The 22,302-nt window shown below is 41.2% G+C and overlaps 1 protein-coding gene across 3 annotated transcripts in view; it reads right to left on the reverse strand.

Moving 5' to 3' along the window:
• Window positions 1-15,081, reverse strand: part of NPNT (nephronectin) — a 54,027-nt gene extending 38,946 nt beyond the window's left edge. For 2 of the 3 annotated variants that reach the window (XM_086746493.1, XM_086746491.1), the window contains exons 1-3: window positions 14,933-15,081; window positions 13,603-13,703; window positions 4,535-4,585 (exon numbers count right to left, since the gene is read on the reverse strand). In XM_086746493.1, coding sequence (XP_086602619.1) covers window positions 4,535-4,585; window positions 13,603-13,703; window positions 14,933-15,006 — 226 coding nt within the window. In that variant the 5' untranslated portion in view covers window positions 15,007-15,081. The remainder of the gene's footprint in view (window positions 1-4,534; window positions 4,586-13,602; window positions 13,704-14,932) is intronic. The other variant, XM_086746492.1, reaches the window with a different exon arrangement.
• Between the last annotated feature and the right edge of the window lie 7,221 nt (window positions 15,082-22,302).

The raw sequence follows: 22,302 nt of genomic DNA on the forward strand, positions 1-22,302 counted from the left end.
GGCTGGCTGAGGCTCTGCCATCTGCAGCCTGCAAACACTCTCTTCTCCAAGGGAGGAGCTAACCCTGCACCGCAGCAGAAATACACTCGCTGAGTGCCAAAGAGTTCCGTTTGAACATGGTCAACACTGAGATCCAAGTATAAAAATAAGTTTGAGCCTGTCTTTCAGCCATTCTTTTAATAGGAGGCAATTATTTCAGCTGTTGGGTAGGTATTCTGATGTGACTAGGTTTTTTCTTTTAATTTTTCACTTTACTTATTTTCTCGCAAAATTCCAGATACTCTGCTCACACATGAACACATGGAGTTTACCCATTTCTTAAACACAATTAGACTCATAAGTAGTAGGAAAAAAAAAGTCTCCTAATGACTATTACCTGCTTCTTGACAATTAAAAAATTCCCCCCAACCAATCACAATAACAAATGGAACATCATTTCCCTCCAATCAACTCATATTTACAATGACTGAAATAAGCCATGTCCATGGACTTTGGGTCGGCTATGTAACACTCACTTCCTTAAGGGGCAAGGAGGAAATGTAGATAGTAGAGTTACACCAGGCTGAGAAAGTCACTCTCTTACACGCTTAGGTCAACATGAAAGGACAATGAAATCCAAAACACAAGAGTCTAAAAAAGTTGCCAAAAAGAAGCAAAAACTTTTCCTCTTTATAATAGTAATTGTTTAAAACAAAAGTTAAAAGTACACTTGTACAGACAAGCTTGCCACTAAAACCAAATTGCTAATTTATTGTTGAATCAATCTCAAAGACCTACCATTTCTCCAAGGATTCCTCTCTGAAAGCATTTAAACTGGCACTCCCATTGGGTAGCAATGTGGACTGAGACAGCCAGAAAGAAATCCTAAGCACAGCTATCTTCACAGTCAACTGCTGCTTACTTATCTAGGCCACAGAATAAACTACAACTAAACTTTCCATTTCACTTTGTTGCCCAGTTCATTCAAGAGGTATCAGAAATAAACCCTGGTGTTCTGATTATTCATTTCAGCCTGATCATTTTGAAATTTTTGGGGGGGTAGATGTGAAGACTTACTCTGCCTCAGTTCCCACCAACTTCAATGAAGTCGAGGAGGTATCCTAAAGCCTTCTATTTGCCAAAAACCTAACAAAGTTCTCATTTTAAAGGTACTTTAACCTTTCCCTCAAAAATAAGATGATAAATCCTACATTTTGAGTCTCTCTTAAATTTCAGGAGAAATTCAACTTCCTGTAAAAATAATACAAGGAACTGAAACATAAACAAGTGGTTTGGGTTTAGGGTTGGGTTGGTTTTTTTTTCGCCCAAGTGTGGGAGAAAAGGAGAAAGAATTTCTGGTGAAATGCACATGGTGTCAGCACATGTTACACTTGGTAAAAAGCCAGAAGCCACCCATCTTCTCAGTCACTACTAGTTGATAGTGGTGTATGAGTATGACTCAACCATTCTAAATTATTATTTTTTTAATTACTGCATAAATACAATAAATTAAAAATACATTTAACCAATACATTATGGGTCTATAATGTTGGAATTTTTTAATTTCATCTTTTTTTTCTCCCTGCATATAGCTCCCTCAGAACTGTTTTGGAAGTCCCCCTCAGGTTTTCTCAGTTCCCCTGCACTAAGCTGCCCGCCTTTTGATGGCCTGGCTAACTACTACATGCTCTCCCCTCTATTCCTTCTCATCTAGAATTTCAATAATAATTTGTTACTTGATTATCAAGAACTGTTTGGTGGAGTCTTAACCACACGGTTGCACTGCCTGGTTCCGATCTGCCTAACTCCTTCTCTGTATTTGTGGCCAACAATGGAAACCCCTGACCTTTCTTAGTGGAGTACCTCTACCCGTTTAACTGTTCCTTGGTTTTCCAACACCCCTAGCTAAGTGTTTCAGCAAAACAGCCTGAGTATAATTCTGTGTATAATTCTTACATTCTTTTTCTCTTCTTTGCCTCTTAATTTGTGTTCCTTAATAGTTATTTCTTATTCCTGGCATCTTCTTTCTTGCCTAATGCCCACGGGAGGGTTTCATTGACAGAAGTTGCCCTCAAAGTCTTTAATTGCTCTTTTGCATCCCTCCACTCAAACCTGCTTCACAATGGCAGACTCTAGATGTCCAACCTAGAACTTCTATTTTCACCTCTATGAAGTCTGAAAATATGCATAAAAATACCTGTATCTGAAACAACCTATGCTGACCATCTGCCTGAAAGGCCTTGCTTCTGCCCTCTCCTCCCAAGTAACACACAGCCCCTTATTTATTCTGACTCTAAATCGCAGCTCCTTAACGTCCTGTTTGTCCAAACACAGAGATTAATTTGTGCATGAACACAGAGATGCTTACATACAATTCAGCTTCATAAACCTCTACCGGATCCTCTGACCCTGCTGAATGCAGAACAGACTTCCTATCTTAAGATCACTACTTAAGATTCCCCCAGTGTCAACTTCACAAGACTTGTGTAACTTAAAACAAGCTTTCCTCTATGCTTCCTCCTTCACCTGAAACTGGCTCCCTCTTTCCTTTGGTGCTAACAGACCACAGCCTCAAGTTCTATACTTCTCTTCCTCAGAGCCAGCTTCAGCTCACATCTGCCCATTTCTATTTACTTTTTGCAATTCTTTGCAAATTATGCAATTGTATAAACACACTCTCAGGAAAACAAATCTGCCTTGTTCCCAGTAATTTTGATCTAGGATCCCAAAGGTATGAGCTAATTTGTAAAATAAATCACTGCAGCTCTTTCAGAGTTAATTTTTTTTTTTTTGTTCAGCCACATGGAAATGCAGGAAAACGCATAAATCTTAACCCACCACACAGTTACCAGTAGGTGGTAAAAACGTGTTATACCCATAACTCACACTACAGAATTACTTCTGAAAAAATAACTTTGCTCCCCAAATAAGTGTATTATCAGTCACAATATATATCTCTGCAGAGCTCAGTAAGCCTGACTAGGGCAACTGGGCATTAATTTTCAGATAACTTTATAAGCAAAACTTTCCTTACTCTATTTTTTTGAAAGACAATAAATGTCCTTGACCAATTTTTTTTTTTAACTAGAGAGTGATACTATCATTAGATAAAATGGTAGTATCTAATGCTTGAATATTTTTTCACAAATTACTTGCATTTATTTGTGACATTCATGATAATAAATGTTGTCAAAATGTATGCTTAAGCTTCCACCTAAAACATAAGTCCCATTAAGTAAGCAGCTCCTAATTTTTCATGCACAACTACTACATTGGCCTGGGTAAATCAGTTACTCAATTCGCACATCTGATTCTGGTAACAGCACATAAACATGACAAACTGCAACCAGTGGGGGCTATTCATTGCAGTGAATTCTTCGCCCGCCTGTAACTGCTGCCAAATGTGTTTCTAAACTGCACACACAAATCCAGACCCTGGTTCGTGAACGCATTGCTATTCAGAACAGCACTTAAAAGCATGCATAACTTAAGTATGGGTAACATGACAGTCAGTAGGATTTAATGAAGTCAGCAAAAGTTAATCTAATGCTTATGCAGTTAAATACTCTTTTAAAAAAATCACTGAAAATTTGATCTAACACAATGTAAAATTAGAAAAGCAAGAAATATTTCATGCTTTGTCAAGCTGTTCATGTTTGCAAATCAAGTGGCTCATGATAATTGCTTCAAAAACAGTGCTTTATCATCTCAAACGGCTGTTTGTTACCTGAATCTTTCTGTGTGTCTGCCCAATTCCAGCAGCTAGAAGCAGGCTAGCACGAGCGTATGGCAGCAGAAAACAAACCAGGCCCAACTGCTATTCTGTTTATTAGAAAATAACATCCCACGAGCTTCAGCAGAGTAACTTCCGTACCACAGTAACAAAGCTGATTTTCACAGACAGGTGAACAGCTGATGGCTTTGCTCCCCTTTCTAAAACCAGGTACTCCCGCCACAGGGATGAGTCAACAAGACAGATCAGTTCCTAAACAGCAGCAGACTACAGCCCTGGGTACCCATGTAAACTAGTGCTGGTTTCATTTTTTTCCCAGGGCTGTAAAGTTTCCCTGCTGTGGGAATGACAACCTGTAGTGGAGGGGCAAAGCAGGCAATGGGTGGGGGGCAATAAGTGCTTCAGCCATCCCAAACGAACCTGCCACTGCACACGATTCAATACTGCGAAAGCAAATTAGGTCTCCTAAGTCTGGCAGCTTGTAAATATGATGCTCGGACTATAAACAATTTGCAGGAAGGAAAAAATATTGCCTGAGGGCTTGAGGACAAAATAAAGAAAAAGGAAAAGAGTGAAATGGGAAAAGTGCAATAGTTTAGAAAATAAGTATCTCATTGGATAGGTGACTAGGATAAAACAGTCCTGCCAATTCCCTTCCCACCTCATCTTCCCCAAATCAAATGTTTAAAAAAGGAAAAAAATAAAAGAACATCTACATCTTCTTGTCACGTATTATAGTTTTCACGTAAACTTACAACTTGGAGGCCATAACTCCAAGTCATAACCTTGCCAAAATTATTTCAAGAAATATGTTCAGCTAACCTTTGGGCTGGCACCTTAGGCTGGCTATTCTCTGCCTTAAGACGTAGAAAGCTGCAAAACAAATATCCAAAAAAAGAAATTACAGCTTTTTTTTTCTTTTTTTTTTGTAAGGAGGATGGACTTGGCTTTGGTTTTTATCAACTTGTTACATTCCTGGAGACTTACACACATTCAACATTCAGAGTTTTCTGAAATAAAGAAAAAAAAAATCTGGTACACATTTAAAAATGGAAATACCTTACACCAGTATTTCATTACGAGATTTAACAAATACAATCTGGTACATAAGAGTAATTAAATATAATGACGTGATGCTATTCTTATTCAATCAGCTAAAGGAGCTACACTTTGTCATGTTTCATATGGTACGTAGCTGTAAAAATTCTCATGTTTCACGGTTTAGGTTCAATGTTTCCATCAACAGAACATAAATGCTTTTCTTAAAGAGACAGTATCCATTCATTTAAATATAGGTATATATTTTTAATGCTGTGTCTCCACAGAGGAAACATAAAGGGTTAGCATCTGGATGCTAATTTGAGAGTAATTAAAATTACACCCATTTATAAGTATCTGAACATCTGCAACCAATAAACATGCTGGCATATAAAGTCACTAGTCGTTTTTATAATGTTTAAATTTTGAATGTCATCTAAATTAAAACTAATGCTTAGAGACCTTTTCACCTCTTACTACCATATGAAACAAGATGCGCTACAAATGTTAAATAAGATGGAAACATACGATTTATGTTTCAGTCTTATTTTACATCAATTTATTTGCCAATAAAATTAATGTTAGCAGTACAGCTTGTTAGGCTACATAGCCTTATGATAAAAGACTGAGACTTAAGCAACAGCAGCTCTTTGTATTAAGGAGTATGTGACCAACACTTAAGGGTTTGCTGTGATTGCAACTTACATTGGTTTAAATTTTTTTTAAGCAGAAAGTCCCTTAGTGGTTGTTACAGTGCAGGGAGGCTTCCCAGGTTGTTGCTGGGCTTTGAAAGAAGCTCCAAATATGAATCTACTACAGTTGCAAATGGTCAAATCATGTTACTGTTGAGATTTCCTTGGGAAAAACTGGAATGCAAAACTATTATTCTACATATGAAGTGTGGGAGAATGCAGTGGGGAAGTGGAAAAGGATACTGTATCTTTAAAATAGTAAAGTCATAACTGCTTTAAAATCATAAAGCTTCTAAACTGAAAAAGAAACAAAAACAACTGAATAAAAATAGCAAAACCTCATTTTAAATGCATAGCAGTATTAAAGCAGTATTGCAATTCCGTATAAAACGTCTCTTCTTTGAAAAGTACCAGGGATGCACAAAAATATTGGTCACTTTATAAGAAGTAGACATGCTGCATATCAATATCAAACATTGCCAATACAATGCACTAATATAGACTGCGTTCTTGCAGCCACAAATTCAGTAATAAAACTCTTATCTGCCAGTGGGTCAGCCTCCTGGAAGCCAGTATTTTCATGGCTCACTACTGACAAAATCATGGTTTTATTTTTGTGCATCTTGGACTATACAGAATTGCCATTTCCACTGAAAGCATTGTTACATGCAAGAAACAGAAGTCCTAAGCAGCTCATGGCCTGTTCTCCCATTGATGTATGAGACAATTTATATGGGTAAACTCCCATCAAGATTGCCATTGGTTATACAATAATCTCCTTCTAGGCATCAATGAGAGCACAGCCACCTCTTTCCCCGCCCCGCCACCACCACCTTGCCTCTCTGTAAACAGATTGCACAGTACAGATACACAGTCTTTAAGCTCATTAGGACAGGAGCAGCAGCACAGACAGTGTAAGTTTCTTCACAACTGTTTTAAGAAGGCAGCAGCATGCACAGTTCCCACCAAAGCATTTGGTTATGCCTGCATCTGCTATATCAGCTTGTAAAAGCTCCCCTCTCTCTCTTGCAGGTCCTCTTAAGAACCTCCAGAAACACTATGCTACCTGCTAGGTTTGACTAAATCTAAATGCTAACCTGACACCCTTCAATTATCATTTTATCATGCAATGATAAGGGGAGGTGTAAACTGATGGTGTGACTTACACTTTAACTAATGGACTACTTTACTGTGTATCTTCGTCATTGCTCTCTCCCTAGGCTTTTAAGCCAATTGTCAGGTTTTTAGTGTAAGATGGTGGGAAACTACTTTGCTGACCTATTCTTGTTTTGCTCCCTAGGTAGAACACTCCAGCCTCAGCACAGGGAGATAACCAGATGGAGTTACAACAGATGGATGCTCTGAAAGAGCACACTCATCTTCACAACCCCTTCTCAAGACAGGCTTCATAGATCAAGGATATTGTTATTGTTTAAGGATAATTCAACATTGAAATGAGTGAAGTAATCAAATAACATCACTACTTGTAAAATTCATGTTCAGTGACTTTTTATTTCTGCTAAGCATCTTCCGTTGGTCAAACTTTCTGCCCACCAGACAAAATCTCAGAGTACCCTCTGCTGACTCAAACAGTCATGAAGACTCATTCCAACAGAGGATCTGACAGTAGATCTGCACTCATTTACAGAAGCTACAGATCTAGCCTTCTATTTTGTACATACACGAACACAGCAAAAGGAACAAATTTTGCCATCACCTCTAGCAAAGGAGTTGTCCAAATTGTAATCCAGAATGAGAATTCAAGCCATTTTATACTGCTTTTCTTTAAAAAAAAATCTTGCTAAGCCTTCTAAATCTACATTAAAGTAGTATCTCTTTCTACAGCTCTTGGCCTTTACCTGCAGCTGAAATTTTGAAGGCAGCCAAAGGCAGCCTACATCTTTAGTGTACCTTGACTACATACAATCAGCATACAAATCAATTACAAACAGACATGCAGCCAAGTACAAAGCAGGTGTATTTTGTTCATGAAAGACACACGTATGGAAACCATTTTTATAGCTTTTGAAAGAACTAGAGAGACATTTGTAAGCCAGCTAAAAGCAAGGCAGGTATACTATTAGTTCTAAGAATAACTTTCAGGGAACCAAGATGGATTAGCGGCAAAAACGTCCACAAAGAACTGTTTTTCAGACAATCCCTAGCATGGCCTGTTGGAAACTAAAGGGAAGAACTCCCACTTTCATACTGAAGAATAAAAAGCATCACACTACTTCTCACACAAGTTTCTGCATGAAATGAGTGCATTTCTTACCCCACACTTCAGTTTTCCAATAGGCTAATCAGGTTCCAGAGCTCAGTATGAGAGTATATATTCACAGTTGGTTTCTGTACACTAGATTATCAGCAAGGGTCAGTCAGCAGCAGTTCCAAGGACTTTCCTGCTGCTTGGCCTACCTGTGACCTAGCAGAGACACTTGGACAACAAGGCCTAGATTATCCTTTCCTTGAGAAGCACTCCGAAGTCAGCCATTCCTGCAGAATACTGTCACAGACATCTTACTCGGGGGATGAGATGACAGGCTTCAGCAGGTCTCCTAGACTACAGTAGCTAGAATACAGGAATGGACACAACTGTTTTCTATTCTGCAGCTGACATTTCTCATCCAGCTCAAATAACTGAGCTCCAGCCCTACCACTGCTGGAAACTCTCTTCGCACAGGTATTTCAAACCATGGAAATTAATGCTGAATAACACATTTTTAAAAAGGAAAAAAAAAGGTTGAATCAACTTCCTAAGGCAATTTTTTTTCTGATGGCACACAGAAAAGTGCATTTGTGCAAGGTATGTGCAATGATGCATGCTCCGACTTGGGCTTTAAAATCCATCGAATGGGTTCTGGGTTAGGACAACCCATTCACTACCACAGACGCAGTTGCCTTGCAATGTAAAAGGTGTTACGAACTTAAAATGTACTGTTGATACCTGCTCTTGCCAAACATGTTCTGTCACAGGAAGTCAAAACCCCCTACAATGAGAGAAGAAAGCCAGAAGAAACTCTTTCTACCCTCACTTTGTTCTGGATTATAGTGCTGCTATGGGCACAACAATAAGACATAAAAATGCAAGACAGCCCTGTTTTTACACACACTCATCAGGTACTTTATCAACATACCATTTTTCACAGAAGTAGGTTTTCGTGTGTTTACTCCCACTTACAGCTATGACTCCCACTACTACTTATTAAGGTGCAAGCAAATCCTGCAGGCTTGGCAACAACATGGGATTTTTGGAGTAATTTCAACTGGAATATTTAACATCTAACTTTAAAGCACTGATGCTGTGAGTCCATCAGTGTAAAGCATCAGCTCTACTGATTATAAGGCTACTCCACACAAACTAAGAGTTCTTGTTTAAACAACATTTCTCCTGCTTCCAAATTAGCCTTTCTACACACCAGGTTTAACCAATAACCTAGTCTATATACCAGATCAAAATATCAGAAAAGCCACTAAGTTATGTTAGCGATGGAACGCATCCCACAGTTCTAAATCTAGATTAGGTCACTAAATAAGCATGGATGGATTTTAAATTTACAAGGACTAAGAAATGCTAGTGAATTTGAGTGATATTTGTTCAGTCCCTTTGAAAATACAGCTTTATCTGTATCAATCTCAAAAACTGATCTATTTGCCTAAATGTGGATCTCACTTTGGCGTTCACAACCTGCAAGAAATGAAAAGAAGAAAAATCCAGTCTGTTTCAAAGTTCTTGACTATTTCAGTTAGAGGGACACTTTCTAAGAGCATTTGCTGGAATTGGAAAGGGCGTTTGGGAAGGCAATTTCATGTCACTGAAGAGAGAATATTTCTACTAGCTGAGATGTTACAGCTGACACTGGCATGCTTTGGAAGCGAATTTAGAGACAGATCAGACCTATATGCACTTCCTTACATGTACAAGTCTTGATTGGTGTAATTCATTAACAGGAGACAGAGAATGTTTTAAAGGAAGAATGTAAATTACAGGAGGGGCTTTTCATGTGTTTATGTGAAAAAGACAGCTCAGTTATGCTGACTTGCGTTACTAAGCAGCAGTAAGCAAGATTATGCTCTATGTGTACTCCCTCGTCAGTCAAAGGGATATAAAAGTGATTACTCCACAAAAGCAAGCTCAGCTAACAGAGTTCGGTTTCCATTTGCAACTGTATGGATGGATTATGGACGGAAGATCAGGAGCACGGAGTTACCAAGGCTTAGTGAGTTACTGCTTGTCAGCTGTGCTACAATCCTGCTCTGTGAGAGTTGACGTACAGGCTTAAACCGCTGTCATGATTAAACCACTACCTTAAATCACACAGCTGGTTTAAACTAACACATTTTTTTCTCAATAGCTGTGGGCAGAAGGCATGCCCACATGTGTTTGGTGGAGCAGCTCTGGACAGCAGAAAATATATCCAGGTATGCTAGCCATCACTTGTCCATGGCTCATAGAATCATTTAGGCTGGAAAAGACCTTTAAGATCATCGAGTCCAACATTGCCAAGTCCATGACTAAACCATGTCACTAAGTGCCGTATCTACACATCTTTTAAATGCCTCCAGGAATGGTGACTCAAACACTTCCCTCACCATCCTCTTCCAATGTCTGACAACCCTTTCAGTGGAGAAATTTCTCGTAATACCCAACATAAACCTCCCCTGCCACAACTTGAGCCCATTTCCTCTTGCCCTATTGCCTGTTACTTGAGATAAGAGACCAACATCCACCTCGCTACAACCTCCTTTCAGGTAGTTGTAGAAAGTGGTAAGATCTCCTCTCAGCCTCCTTTTCTCCAGACTAAACAACTCCAGTTCCCTCAGCCACTCCTCACAGGACTTGTTCTCCAGACCCTTCACCAGCTTTGTTGCTCTTCTCTGGATGTGCTCCAGCACCTCTATGTCTTTCTTGTACTGAGGGGCCTAAAACTACACACAGTATTCCAGCTGTGGCCTCATCAGTGCTGAGTACGAGGGCACAATCCCTTCCCCGGTCCTGCTGGCCACACTGTTCCTGATACAAGCCAGGATGCCGTTGGCCTTCTTGGCTACCTGGGCACACTGCTGGCTCATGTTCTGCTGGCTGTTGACCAATAGCCCCAGGTCCTTTTCCACCAGGCAGCTTTCCAGCCACTCTTCTTCAAGCCTGTAGCGTAGCATGGGGTTTTTGTGACCCAAATGCAGGACTCAGCACTTGGCCTTGTTAAACCCCACACAGTTGGCCTTGGCCCATCGATCCAGCCCGTCCAGATCCCTCTGCAGAGCCTTCCTATCCTTGAGCAGATGAACACTCCTGCGCAACTTAGTATCATCTGCAAACTTACTGAGGGTGTACTCAATCCCTTCGTCCAAATCACTGATAAAGTTATTAAACAGAACTGGAGATATTAAACAGAACTGGCTCATCATGGTTCAGAGGTCTCCATAAATTGGGACAACCCCGTCCTGAATCAGAGCCTATACTCTTGCTACACTCTGGCTCCAGCATGGCTCCCACATTACATTTGTTGTCAGAAAGATAAATTCAGAGGTGATCAGTGCCTACATAGTAAACTACGCACGAGTAAGCAGACGAAAGTCCAAAGGTGCTGTAGCACTTGCAGGCATACCAGGGATGGCTCAAACTAGTTTGAGAAAAGCACTTCAAGCTCACTGATAAAGAGCTCAGTATTATTGCCTGAATAGTTACAGCTTCTTTTTTGGACTCATTTGTACACTGGGTCTCAGTATTAATTTTTAAGCCTGACTGTATATTTTTTTCATTGCAGAAATACAATTTATTCTAGAAACAGCAAAGAACACATACATCTAGTAGAGAAAGTCTGACATGTATTTATGCCACTCATTTCAGGGACAGGACTAAGAAGTCGGCCTTTCTCCATAGAGAAATTAGAAGAAAGAATTGTGTACTTGGCTTTTTGGAAATTTTTCAGTGATATCCCTTAGTACAGTAAAATATTCAAGTTTTGCTTTGAGGCCAGGAATGATGTCTTCTGAGCCAGGTGAATCCTTCATACCGAAGGAGTACAGATTTTCTATTTGGCTGTGAGCACTAGAAAGATTCACTTTAATTTAGTGTAATCTCCCACTCTGTGATATGACTGGAATTTTCACCACCCACCACTGGTGCAGACTTTCTTGTTTTATTTTGCTAAGAGTTTGGCTCCTATTTGAAAACTAGAAGGAATTGCTAAGTTTTTAATGAGGTCTTCACCCAAATGTCAGAGACTCTTCTGAACCACTGATTCCAAAATTATCAGTGTGAAAAAAAAAAAGGGAAAAAATTGCATGTAGACATCTAAGCAATAATTGTATTCTTTTGACAGTCTGGTCCCAAATACTGGTGATGACCACATAAAATCCATCTTGGAAATGTGCACGGAGAACAAATCTGTGAATAACGGACTAAAATGCAGTGGGAGGAGGTGAGAATTCACATAGCTTTAGCCTTAAAAAAAAGAGCATTTACAGTATCTGGAAAAGTTGGCACTACAAATAACCTTACTGAAAAAATTCAAAGAGTAGAAAATAAAAAAATACTTTCTGTGTATTATTACTTCTGTCTTGTTTTCAACTTGTTGTTATGAATCTTCTGATAGTACCACTTTCTGCTATTCCTATCTCTCAAGGTAAAATGCAGCTCCAAATCAGACTTAGTAATAGCAAGAAATTAACAGTGAGAAATTAAAGGACAAATGTAACTGAAATGGCCTTTCAACCTGAACATGAGTTGCAATTTACGGTTACAACACAGGAGACAATTTGTCCAAGGAAAGGGCCACACTGAGACCCTTTTAGTGTTTTGGGGTTTTGTTTGGTTTTGTTGTTTGTTTTTTTTTTAACAAAGCTAATTATTGATATGTGCCAGTTAAGTCTTTGTAGCCTCATACATTTAAATGCTCAATAATTTTCAAATAAAACTGTGTTATGAAAGATGGATATAGATTCTACCATCTCTGGAGTAGCCCCAACCAACCTACTTCACATTCTCCTTCCTTCTCTATAAACATTCATCCCAGGAAAAGGGCTACTTGTTATCAGCTACAACCCTGAAAATCAAAATGATTCACGGTATGGCCTAAGAGACATCAACCTGAGAACTTATATACATCTTATATACATCTTATATACCTATTAAACACTGTGGGCTTTTAACACACTTGGGAAGGAAGAAGTCAGTCTTACTGTTTACAGATTTGAACAAAACCTTTGCTGAGGGCCTATAGTTGCATTGCCAACGCTATTTCTACCTTTTGCCTGATATTTGCCACCTATAGTCATTGCCCTGCAGACTAAGCAACTTAGAATATTTAATATCCATTTCACTTTAAAAATGGCTTGGCAGAAAATGATCTTGTTTGCAGAAATTTGCATCTAAATATTAAAAAAGATAGAACTAGTATTTATAGGTTCACTCCTACAAAAACTTAGGGGGTATCACTCCTATATGCACTGTTAAACACATGAGTGAGCGTTCCCAGCATCAAAGGCTGTAATTTTAACAAACTGAGGTCTCTATGACAGCCCTAACAATTTTAACTTCTACACAGTGGTAGCTGCCACCACAGAATACCTTTTGAAGATGTAGTTAATGGTGGAGACTTACCTACCTGGTTATCTTGCAAGTATATCAAAGATTCTAGATAGACGTGAGAATCTCAGAGACATTTCTCTTCACATGTGACCCAGTAAAAGGATGCTGTCAGGTGCATTTATACCCTTAGTTTGGAGTTACCAAAAGAATATTTGAATTTAATAAAAACTGGAACATTTCCATCAACCCTTAAAGTGAAATGTCAATAATTTTTATTTCCTTCTCAAACACAAATATTCTCACCCTGCAGTGCTTGTAACACGACACAGTGTAGTGTTACGCCCGGCTATTAGATCAGAGCATGAAATGACACAGAAACCAAACAGAAATTCCAAAATTCTCAACTGTCCTAACTAAAGTTTACCTTACTTAATTGCAATAATTTTAGTAGTGTTAATAACAGACAGAATTTTAACCTGACAACATCCTTATAAGTCACATTCACACATGCAAAAGCCTAAGCCCTGCGTTGCAAGAATGTGTGTGTGAACGTGTGAAAGATGTGACTAGGTGTGTACAAGCCTTTTCTACAAGTGACTAGAAGCCCCAGCAGCAATGATACTCACGTTGACACTGTCCCCAGGGCAATCGGGCCCAGCCCCAGCAGCAGTCAATTCTACTTCCAAACCGACACAGTCCTATGGAGGAGACTATTTGTCTGGGCCACCTGAACAAGACAGTTCAAAGAAGTCGGATGAAACATTTTGAAAGTAGCTAAAAATATTCTACATCAAGAAAAGACCAAGACCAACAAAAACCTCTCCTGTATGGAGATACGTATCCTTTTTTTAAAAAAAAAAACAGTAACTGCTCTAAGCTGAGTCTATGACATTTCTATCATTAACACTGTGTTTAGTTCAGAAAATGTAAATGACTATAGGCAAAAAGGGGATAAGATAGTTAGGGTAACTTTGTAAAGCCTGAAAAATTTGATGTGCTTTGCAATACGCTCACTGCTGCCACTCCCAGGCTGGTACTGAATAATTTCAGAAGTCTGAAACATGGAATAAACCACTATCATAGAGTTTCAGCACTGGTTTACTTTACAATCTATAAGCGAGATAAAATTTTCTCACTGAAACACTAAAGAAAAAAAAAAACAAACAAACAAACCAAAAGCTTCCTGAACTGTCAAACAGAAATTAAATACAAAAGGCGAGCTATAGTCTTCCCTTGTTCTAAGGAAAAGATACCACAGCCTCGAGCAATTACAGCGCACTGACACAAAACATTCACGGTTTTTAATGACAAGCTGAAATAACGTGAAGGCTGCATTGGAACAAATCCTTAGAGGAAACCTGGGGCGTGGGGGGCCACGCCGGCCGTTTGATAGGCGCCCACTCCCCAACTCGCCTCGCAGCCCCTGCCCACACCTGACACGGCTCAGCAGGACCCACCAGCCGCAGCTCCTTCATTTTCACCTCGCTTCATGTTAAAACTTGCGTCGCAATCTTCACCGTGCTCTGCTTCAAGTGCCTCGAGGCGTCAATAAACTAATTTTATTTTTACGGCACGCAAAGTGTTTTGTTTTTAATTCTCGCAAGACGCAGCCCTGCCAGAGCAATGAACTTTTTATACCTCAGCCCGTGTTCAGGTCGCTTTGCGCGGGGCGGGGGCCGGGGTCGCCCGGCAGCGGCATCGGGTCCCGCCGGCCCCGCGCCTCCACCTGCGGCCCGCCCGGCCCCTCAGCCAGCCGGCCCTGCCCGCGGGCACCTCTGCTCGGCTGGGGCCCGGACACGTCCCGCCGGGGGCTCCGGCCGCCCGAGAGGCAGCCCCGGGGGGTCCGGTAACCAGCCCCCCCGCCGCCATTTCGCGCCCCGGCGGTCTGGTGGCAGTTAGGAGCCCCCCGCTCCCTGCCTGGCCGGCCCCCGACCACCGCCCCTCGCTCGCCCCTACCTTCTGTCAAACTCCCCGGCCGCCCCCCCCAGGGAGAGGCAGGACGCCAGGAGCAGCCGCAGGGAGAGCTCCATGGCCGGCGGGGCTCTCCCGCTGCGCGGGCTGGCCGCGGTGGCGGAGGCGCTCCCCACCTCCGCGCTGCGAAGGCGGCCGGCGGAGCGGGGCAGGGCGTCCGGCTGCCGCCGGCTGCGCTGCCACAGCTCCTGGGGGGCGGCGGCGGCGGACGAGCCCCTCCGCTTCTGCCCGCCCGCCTGGCTGCCGGGCGGAGGAGGCGCCGCACGGGGAGCGGCAGCGCCGCCCGCCCCCAGCAGAGGCGCCCGCGGCTGGGCCGCCGCCTCCCCGCCGAGGGGCACCTGGCGCCCCGCGCCAGCCCTCGACTGGGCCTGGCGCCGGCGTGCGGAAGCCGTACCAGTGGGCCCAGGGTAGGAGCTGGTGGAAGTGAGCCCCCATCTCTTTCTGACTGGGGCCTTCTGAAGACACCAAGAAGGGTGGGCTTTCTTTTTACACGTTTTTCTAGCTTGAACTTCCACAAGTGCGACAGCCACGCGCTCCTCTCTGCCAGCAAAGCCCACATCAAAAGATTTGGCCACCTTTTGCCAACCACACTTCTCCCAGAATAAACCTTTGCAAAAGAATTACAAGGTGTATTGGGGTTTTGTTTTGTTTTGTTCATTTTCCTGGCTGAAACACTCTTATTAATAGCTCTCAGATGTTGGCATGTGCAACATCAGGTGTCTCCACCCTCGTCCCGAAGAAAAAAAGTGACAAGTTTAAACATCACCTACGCAGCGTGTAACAACATCCCAGCACCACTATCAACAGCGGTGCCTGCATCTGTACTCTGCTTTAACATGCTAAAATACAGCAGTTATTTTTGTTTTGTTTCTATGAACTACAGCTCTCGGGACTTACTGAGGAACGCTCAGTACTCGTCACCAATTTAGGGTCAGAGCTGCTCCGAGATCCCTCTGATTACAGACGGACAAACAGGGCCAACAACCTGGACTTCGGTTGGGGCATTGGTTTTGATTTGTGCCTAAATGAAGGCTAAGTCTCATCAGCTGTTCTTACAAGGCTCTGGCTGCAGCTTAGAAGCAGAAAACAAAGATCTGGGCTGTGCTGTAGCACAAAGCCAAACCCTTTAGGGAGCATTTGGATGCCAAATATGATTTCAGGCTTAGATTTGAGCTGGTAGCTCTGTACAAAGCATTTTCCACCTTCAAAACACTTCACAGATAATTCAAGCAACCCTACACAAAGCTAACTCTTTTTTGCACAAGATACAAATTGTGCCAGTGAGCTTTTGAAAATTACACCTTTCCCCAGAGGGGACCAGTTTCTGCTCAAGTTTGCAGCAGAAAGCCCCCTCCACTGCTCCTTCCCCTCTTTTTGTCATCATTTCAGGACCATACATTCACCGTGCCGAGCTTTCTGTTCACAGTCTCAACCCAGCGCTTTCCAGACATACAGAAAAAAAAAAACAACTGTAAAAGCTACAAGGTGATGGTTCTGCAAGGTTCTTATTACCTATGGCTGAGATAACGAGCAAGCCCCCTTAGAGGACTCTGATAGATATAAAAAGTGCACCAAGGACCAAATCTGGTTCCCCCTTCATTCACGAGAGAAGCTGATAGCCAAACAGTGAAGACAATGACACAGTGACATTTGGAAAAGAGAGGGGAGCATCTGGCACAGATCAGATTCTTGCTGAAATACGGAGCCGATTTCCAGCCCTTGACTGATTGATCACTTTTTTTTTTCCCACTTGGATGTGTGATGTGGAATAACAGACCTTGCAGAATTAATTCATTGTCAAGATTTTATGGACGAAAGAGGAGAAACCCTAGTTATGATAACCACAGGGATTTCTCCCTGGTAACAGCATCTGCCTGCATCTCTCCAACATGCGGAAAGGAAGTGCCCACAAATTACACTGCAGCCACGTTCAGGACAGGTGCCAAAAGCAACATTTGAACTTCATTGTGAATTAGGGTCCAGGGCAACCTGACACTTTCCCTCTGACGTCCAAAGGGACATGGCAGAAAAATCAATTCCTTTGATGCAATGCTGCAGAGAGTACTTACGTAGACAGCACCTTTAAAGCACATGCTGCTCCTTTAAAACATGCATACTCACAAACGATAGTAAGATCGTTTAATCTCTCCAGACCGCACTCAGTAGTGAAGATTTCCTCAGCAGCGTGTTTGGCACTCTTGTATGTTAATACTAGTGTGCTGGTCAGACCTGGTGCCTGCTCCGATTAAAATTGTCTGCTCTTGGTTAACTTCTGCTGCTTTTACAATTTGTTTTGGAGCATCAGCCTGAAAAGAAGTTAACCAGCCGCTGAAAGATCATATATTGCACTTCCATACTCATCAATGAGACTGAAGATCCAGTCATCTATGAATTCTTTATTTTGGCAATGCTTTATCAATGCCAGTGGAGTTTTCTTAATGAGGTAGTTTCTCTTAGTCAGGACACTAGAAACATTTCTCAGTGAGCTGGCAAAGAACCAAATCTTAAGGGTTAAGGGTTTAAAAGCGGTCTTCCATACCCCATTGCTGTGGGGGTGTGCATCAAGGTAATATATAGGAGATGGAGAAGCTGTTGGAAGCATTACTAGAAGCACTTTCATGCCTTATGTTTAGTGAAGCAGTATGAAAGCTTGGCAAATGTTGAAGCCATAGCTAGCATGACCTGACCTGATGTTCAGCAAGACAATAGCAATAAAAGTCTAGCAGCAGTGCATCAAGCACTCAGATGACTAGCACATACCCAGCTACCCAACAGAGCATGAAGTGGAGCATGGGCAAGTGTCCAAGAAAGCTTTTTCAAAGATGCCAGAAAGACATTTGGTTGAGTACAACATGATAGTCAGGTGTTTAGCTGCAAATTAGCAAGAGTGAAGCAGAAACACAGAGGAAGCCATAGTATTTTGAATAGCAATGCTGTACCCTTGTGCTTGAAAAAGTCAGAACACATGCAGCAATTGCAAATAGGAAGGTAAACTTTGCCTGAGAAGGTGTTTATTTGTGCAAGCATAGGGACCCTTCCCACCATGCTTGTTTTACTCTTCTCTATTTCCCCATAAAGATCTTTATGTACCTTTTGCCAAAGAAGCCATGATCCTCATCTCAGACTTTCAGTTTCATAGATATATTGAGCTCAGGTTGAGACCCTTCTATGAAAATCAAGACCCTAAACTTGTTAAGATACTCTGTGTTGAGAGTGGAAGAAGAGTCTAAAATACTTGCAGTTGCCTGTGCCACTAGAAAGCCCATTAGGTTCTGAGTTACCTAGCATTTCGCAGGGGATGAAGCCCTACGTATATATTGCTGTATTCTACACCATAAGTGATAAAGGCACATCTGACTACACACAAAACTGAATTTTGGTGATAAGGTGGCAAAGTGAAGAAATGCCCTGATAGAGTGGGGCTTGCTAATACTGCTGCAGGGAGGGTAAAGGTGGTGACGACTGCTGCTTCTGGGATAGCGAGTGTGACAGAGTGACATCTGGCACAGTACAGTTAAACAACGCATGCAGGAATGTGTTAAATATACCGCTTAGAACAGTACTCGTATTTTCCAGAAAACAATACAGTGCAGTGCTAAACTCCATGACAGAACCAATGTCATGAGCAACATATGTAACTGGAAATACAAGGAACATCAACTAAAAAAGCATGTAAACAACAGGAATCCTAGTTCTAATGAAATTAAACTTACGTACAGTTTTCTCTAGTGAAAGGAACCTTTCTTTTATGCATGGGACCTGTTCCTCTTGAACAATAATACATACTTTTGCTTCACTTGGGGTAGACTGTGCCCAGCAATCTCAGTGTTTAGAACTTCAGCTGCAGGGCTAAATACAGGTTTCATACATTTTGTGGCTACAACCATTCCTGAGGGGAAAAAACAACAGAACATAACCAGTTTCTGGAATATTCCACGGCACCGACTGGACAGGCAATATTAAGAAAAGAGTTGAAAAGATAGAAGTGGTAGATACGTTAGGTCGAGGGAGGTGATTCTGCCCCTCTACTCTGCTCTTGTGAGACCCCACCTGGAGTACTGCATTCAGCTCTGGAGCCCCAACATAAGAAGGACATGGACCAGTTGGAGAAGGTCCAGAGGAGGGTCATGAAGATGATCAGACGGCTGGAGCACCTTTCGTGTGAGGACAGGGTGAGAGAGTTGGGGCTGTTCAGCCTGGAGAAGAGAAGGCTCCAGGAGACCTTATAGCGGCCTTCCAGTACCTAAAGGGGGCTTCTAAGAAAGACAAGGAGAAACTTTTTAGCAGGGCCTGTTGCGATAGGACGAGGGGTAATGGTTTTAAAATAGAAGGAGGTAGATTTAGATTAGATATTAGGAAAAAGTTTTTTTACAATGAGGGTGGTGAAACACTGGAGCAGGTTGCCCAAAGAGGTGGTAGATGCCCCACCCATGGGGCCCCCCAGGCCAGGCTGGACAGGACCCTGAGCAACCTGATCTGGTTGGGATTTCTCTGCTCCTTGTAGGGGGCTTGGACTAGATGACCTTTAAAGGTCCCTTCCAACCCAAACCATTCTATGATTCTATATTGGTAGATATAGTAGATGATAGAATATGATAGATAGGACAGAAATCACACGCAAACAACTTTAAAATTTATCTTCATTGTTACAGGAAGCTATGAATTGAACATAATCACATCAGTAAAAGATATTGCTTTCAGGGTAGTCTGCTGTCAGGTAACTTTTATTTGATTAAATGAGTAACTTATTTCAAGTCCACTTTTTAATATTAACTTCCTCCTTGTCTTAAAACACATTACAAATATTAACAAATTAAGTCCTCTATTCAGCAGAATCAGGCAATACTTTTTGTAACTATCCCATTTACATAAGCAGAAATTAATGAAGAAAAAAATTATTTTCCCACAAATCAAATAATATGTCATCAAACCAGAAAGTCTCCTGTTTTCCAATTTCATACTTAACCACAAATCCATCCTTCCTCCCTTGTAAGTATTTCGCCCTCATTAAGGCTAAGAAAGTCAACCACAAATACCACACTACTCCAAGACACTAAATCACACTATGACATGTGTAAAAAACACTTGATTTGGAGTTGCTGGCATGCACAATCATATTCTGCATTTGTGATGCTAATGTAACAAGTATATTTCTTGCAAAATAGAATAGGAGAAAAGAATCCAAGTCCAAATTCTCTATGAAACTTTCAATGTAATTACTTTTCCTCTGGAGCTATACAATTCTGCTTTTCAACCAACTTTATATTTGGTGTATTTAAAAGCAGTATTTATTGAGTAAATATTATCTGTCATATGCTATGTAACAATCTCTGTAAGTCCCATGCTAATAAGAAAACTGTGAGGCATCAGTAAAATCCAGCAATTCAATCAGCTAAATCACCTCCCTCTTAGCTATTCAATCACCTAAATCCCTCCACCCTACTTGAAAGGGTAAAAATGTCATAAAAACTATCAGACAATTACAATCAAATTACCTTCTGTACTGATAAACACTGTGCTTTGGAAATACTAATTCAAAAGCTTCCAAATGGTTTTTTTTTGCATCAGGTCTTCCAAATTAATTTGCTCTTTCCCATAAGCTTTTTCTACATATACTTGATCCTTCTTTAAAAACTATAAATGGTATTTCTGTTGAAATTTTCTGAATCTTACTACAACATAAATAATTTTTTTTCCCCATAAATAAACAATAATTTACCTTTCAAAGTCCAGTAAAATTTCATATACCCTTCTGCATATGCCTTTTAAACTGATTTCTAACTGCCCATGTTAATCAATTTTTGTACCAAACGTATTTTGCATGATAATCCCCTACATTTAACATTACTCTGTTCATTACAGAGTCAGTCTACTTGGCCTCACTTGCAACACAATCATTGAATGCAGAAAAATCTGCAACTGATGTAAAACACATCTTCATCAGGATGGTGAGGGACAGCACAGCCAACTTCAAAAAATGGTGCTAAACTGCCTGCACTTATCCCAGCCTTGCACATCCTCTGCCTCTCTGTGATGCCAGCAATGAAGGAGGTGCAACTGTTGGAAAACATGGGCTTAAATTTTTTTTTTGTCAACAGGACCAGAAACGACATTGCATTGATCCTCACTTGCAGGCAGGCAACAAGGTGGAACTGGGATTAATTCTGCATGTGAGTGAAACAATGGTGAATGATTTCACAGATTGGGCAGGAAAACACGCATATGGCCTCTGATGCTGTCTGAAAAAGGGAGAAAGAGAAGAAAGTTTTAGGAACCTGTTGAATAAATGATTGACAAGCTGTTTTATGCAATCAGATTGCCAGCACTAAACAGAACACCTCCAACAACACGTTAGCATCATTGTTATCTACCCCAGGCTGTTTCAACCAGTTAGCTCTCATTATTCTCTGCTCTACTTCAGTCAGCCTTTGGGAAAGCTGCACAACAACCCAGCTAGATTCAGTGAAAAGGAGGCAGGACTACGTTTCCTAAGGAGCCTGGGTTAGTCATGCTTCTGTAGCAGCGTTCTCCACATTATTGTTGTAAGGTCCTACTGTTCCAGTAATACACTGAGTCCAATACAGCTCCTGTAGCTTTATGGCATGCATTCTGCAGATTGTGCTCTTCCTGTCCGCTATACAGCCAATGTCCGATGCTATCTGCTTTCCTCAGGAAACAAAATGCTTAAACACAAGAAAACTGTTCTATACATCACTAATATGTTGCCACCTAGATCATTATCATCTCCATGGGCTACAGGCACATGAACTTAGCAGTCACAGTGAAGAGACCAGAACTGAGACACAAGCAAGACATTTAGCCTGAGCAGAAACTACCAAAGAAATAGTACTTACATGGCAAGAAAATACTCGTACTCAGCAACACTCAGAATCAACAGTGTACTGCTGTCTTTTTCATGGGCAAGAAGGGCATAAAAACCTCCTGTTCAACAATATTAAAGGCTGATGATAGATTATTTTAAAAAAACAAAGCAAAACTCAAATCACCAGATTACTATCTGTAACTAAAAGAAAATATAAAGAAAACAAAACCAGGAAAGAGCCACATATGTCATACAGAAGATAACTATAAAAAAAAAGCTGTTAAGAATCAAAAAACCACAAGTACGTGAGCCAAAACCAGACTTAACCTCACAATTTCTGCTATAACTTAAACAAAAGAAAAAGGCAACATCAACAGAAGAGATCTCCACAAAGACATGTTTTTGACCAGAGTTCTAATGTAAACTGATTTGAATCAAGCAGGCCAACTGTCTTTTATGTTACCTGAAATAATTACGGACTTCACAGAAGTTTTCTCTTTCATTAGCCCAGACTGCAAGCCAGAACTTCTCG

The sequence above is a fragment of the Chlamydotis macqueenii genome, chromosome 4 (assembly GCF_036417535.1).
Source record: "Chlamydotis macqueenii isolate bChlMac1 chromosome 4, bChlMac1.mat, whole genome shotgun sequence".
Taxonomy (NCBI): Eukaryota; Metazoa; Chordata; class Aves; order Otidiformes; family Otididae; genus Chlamydotis; species Chlamydotis macqueenii.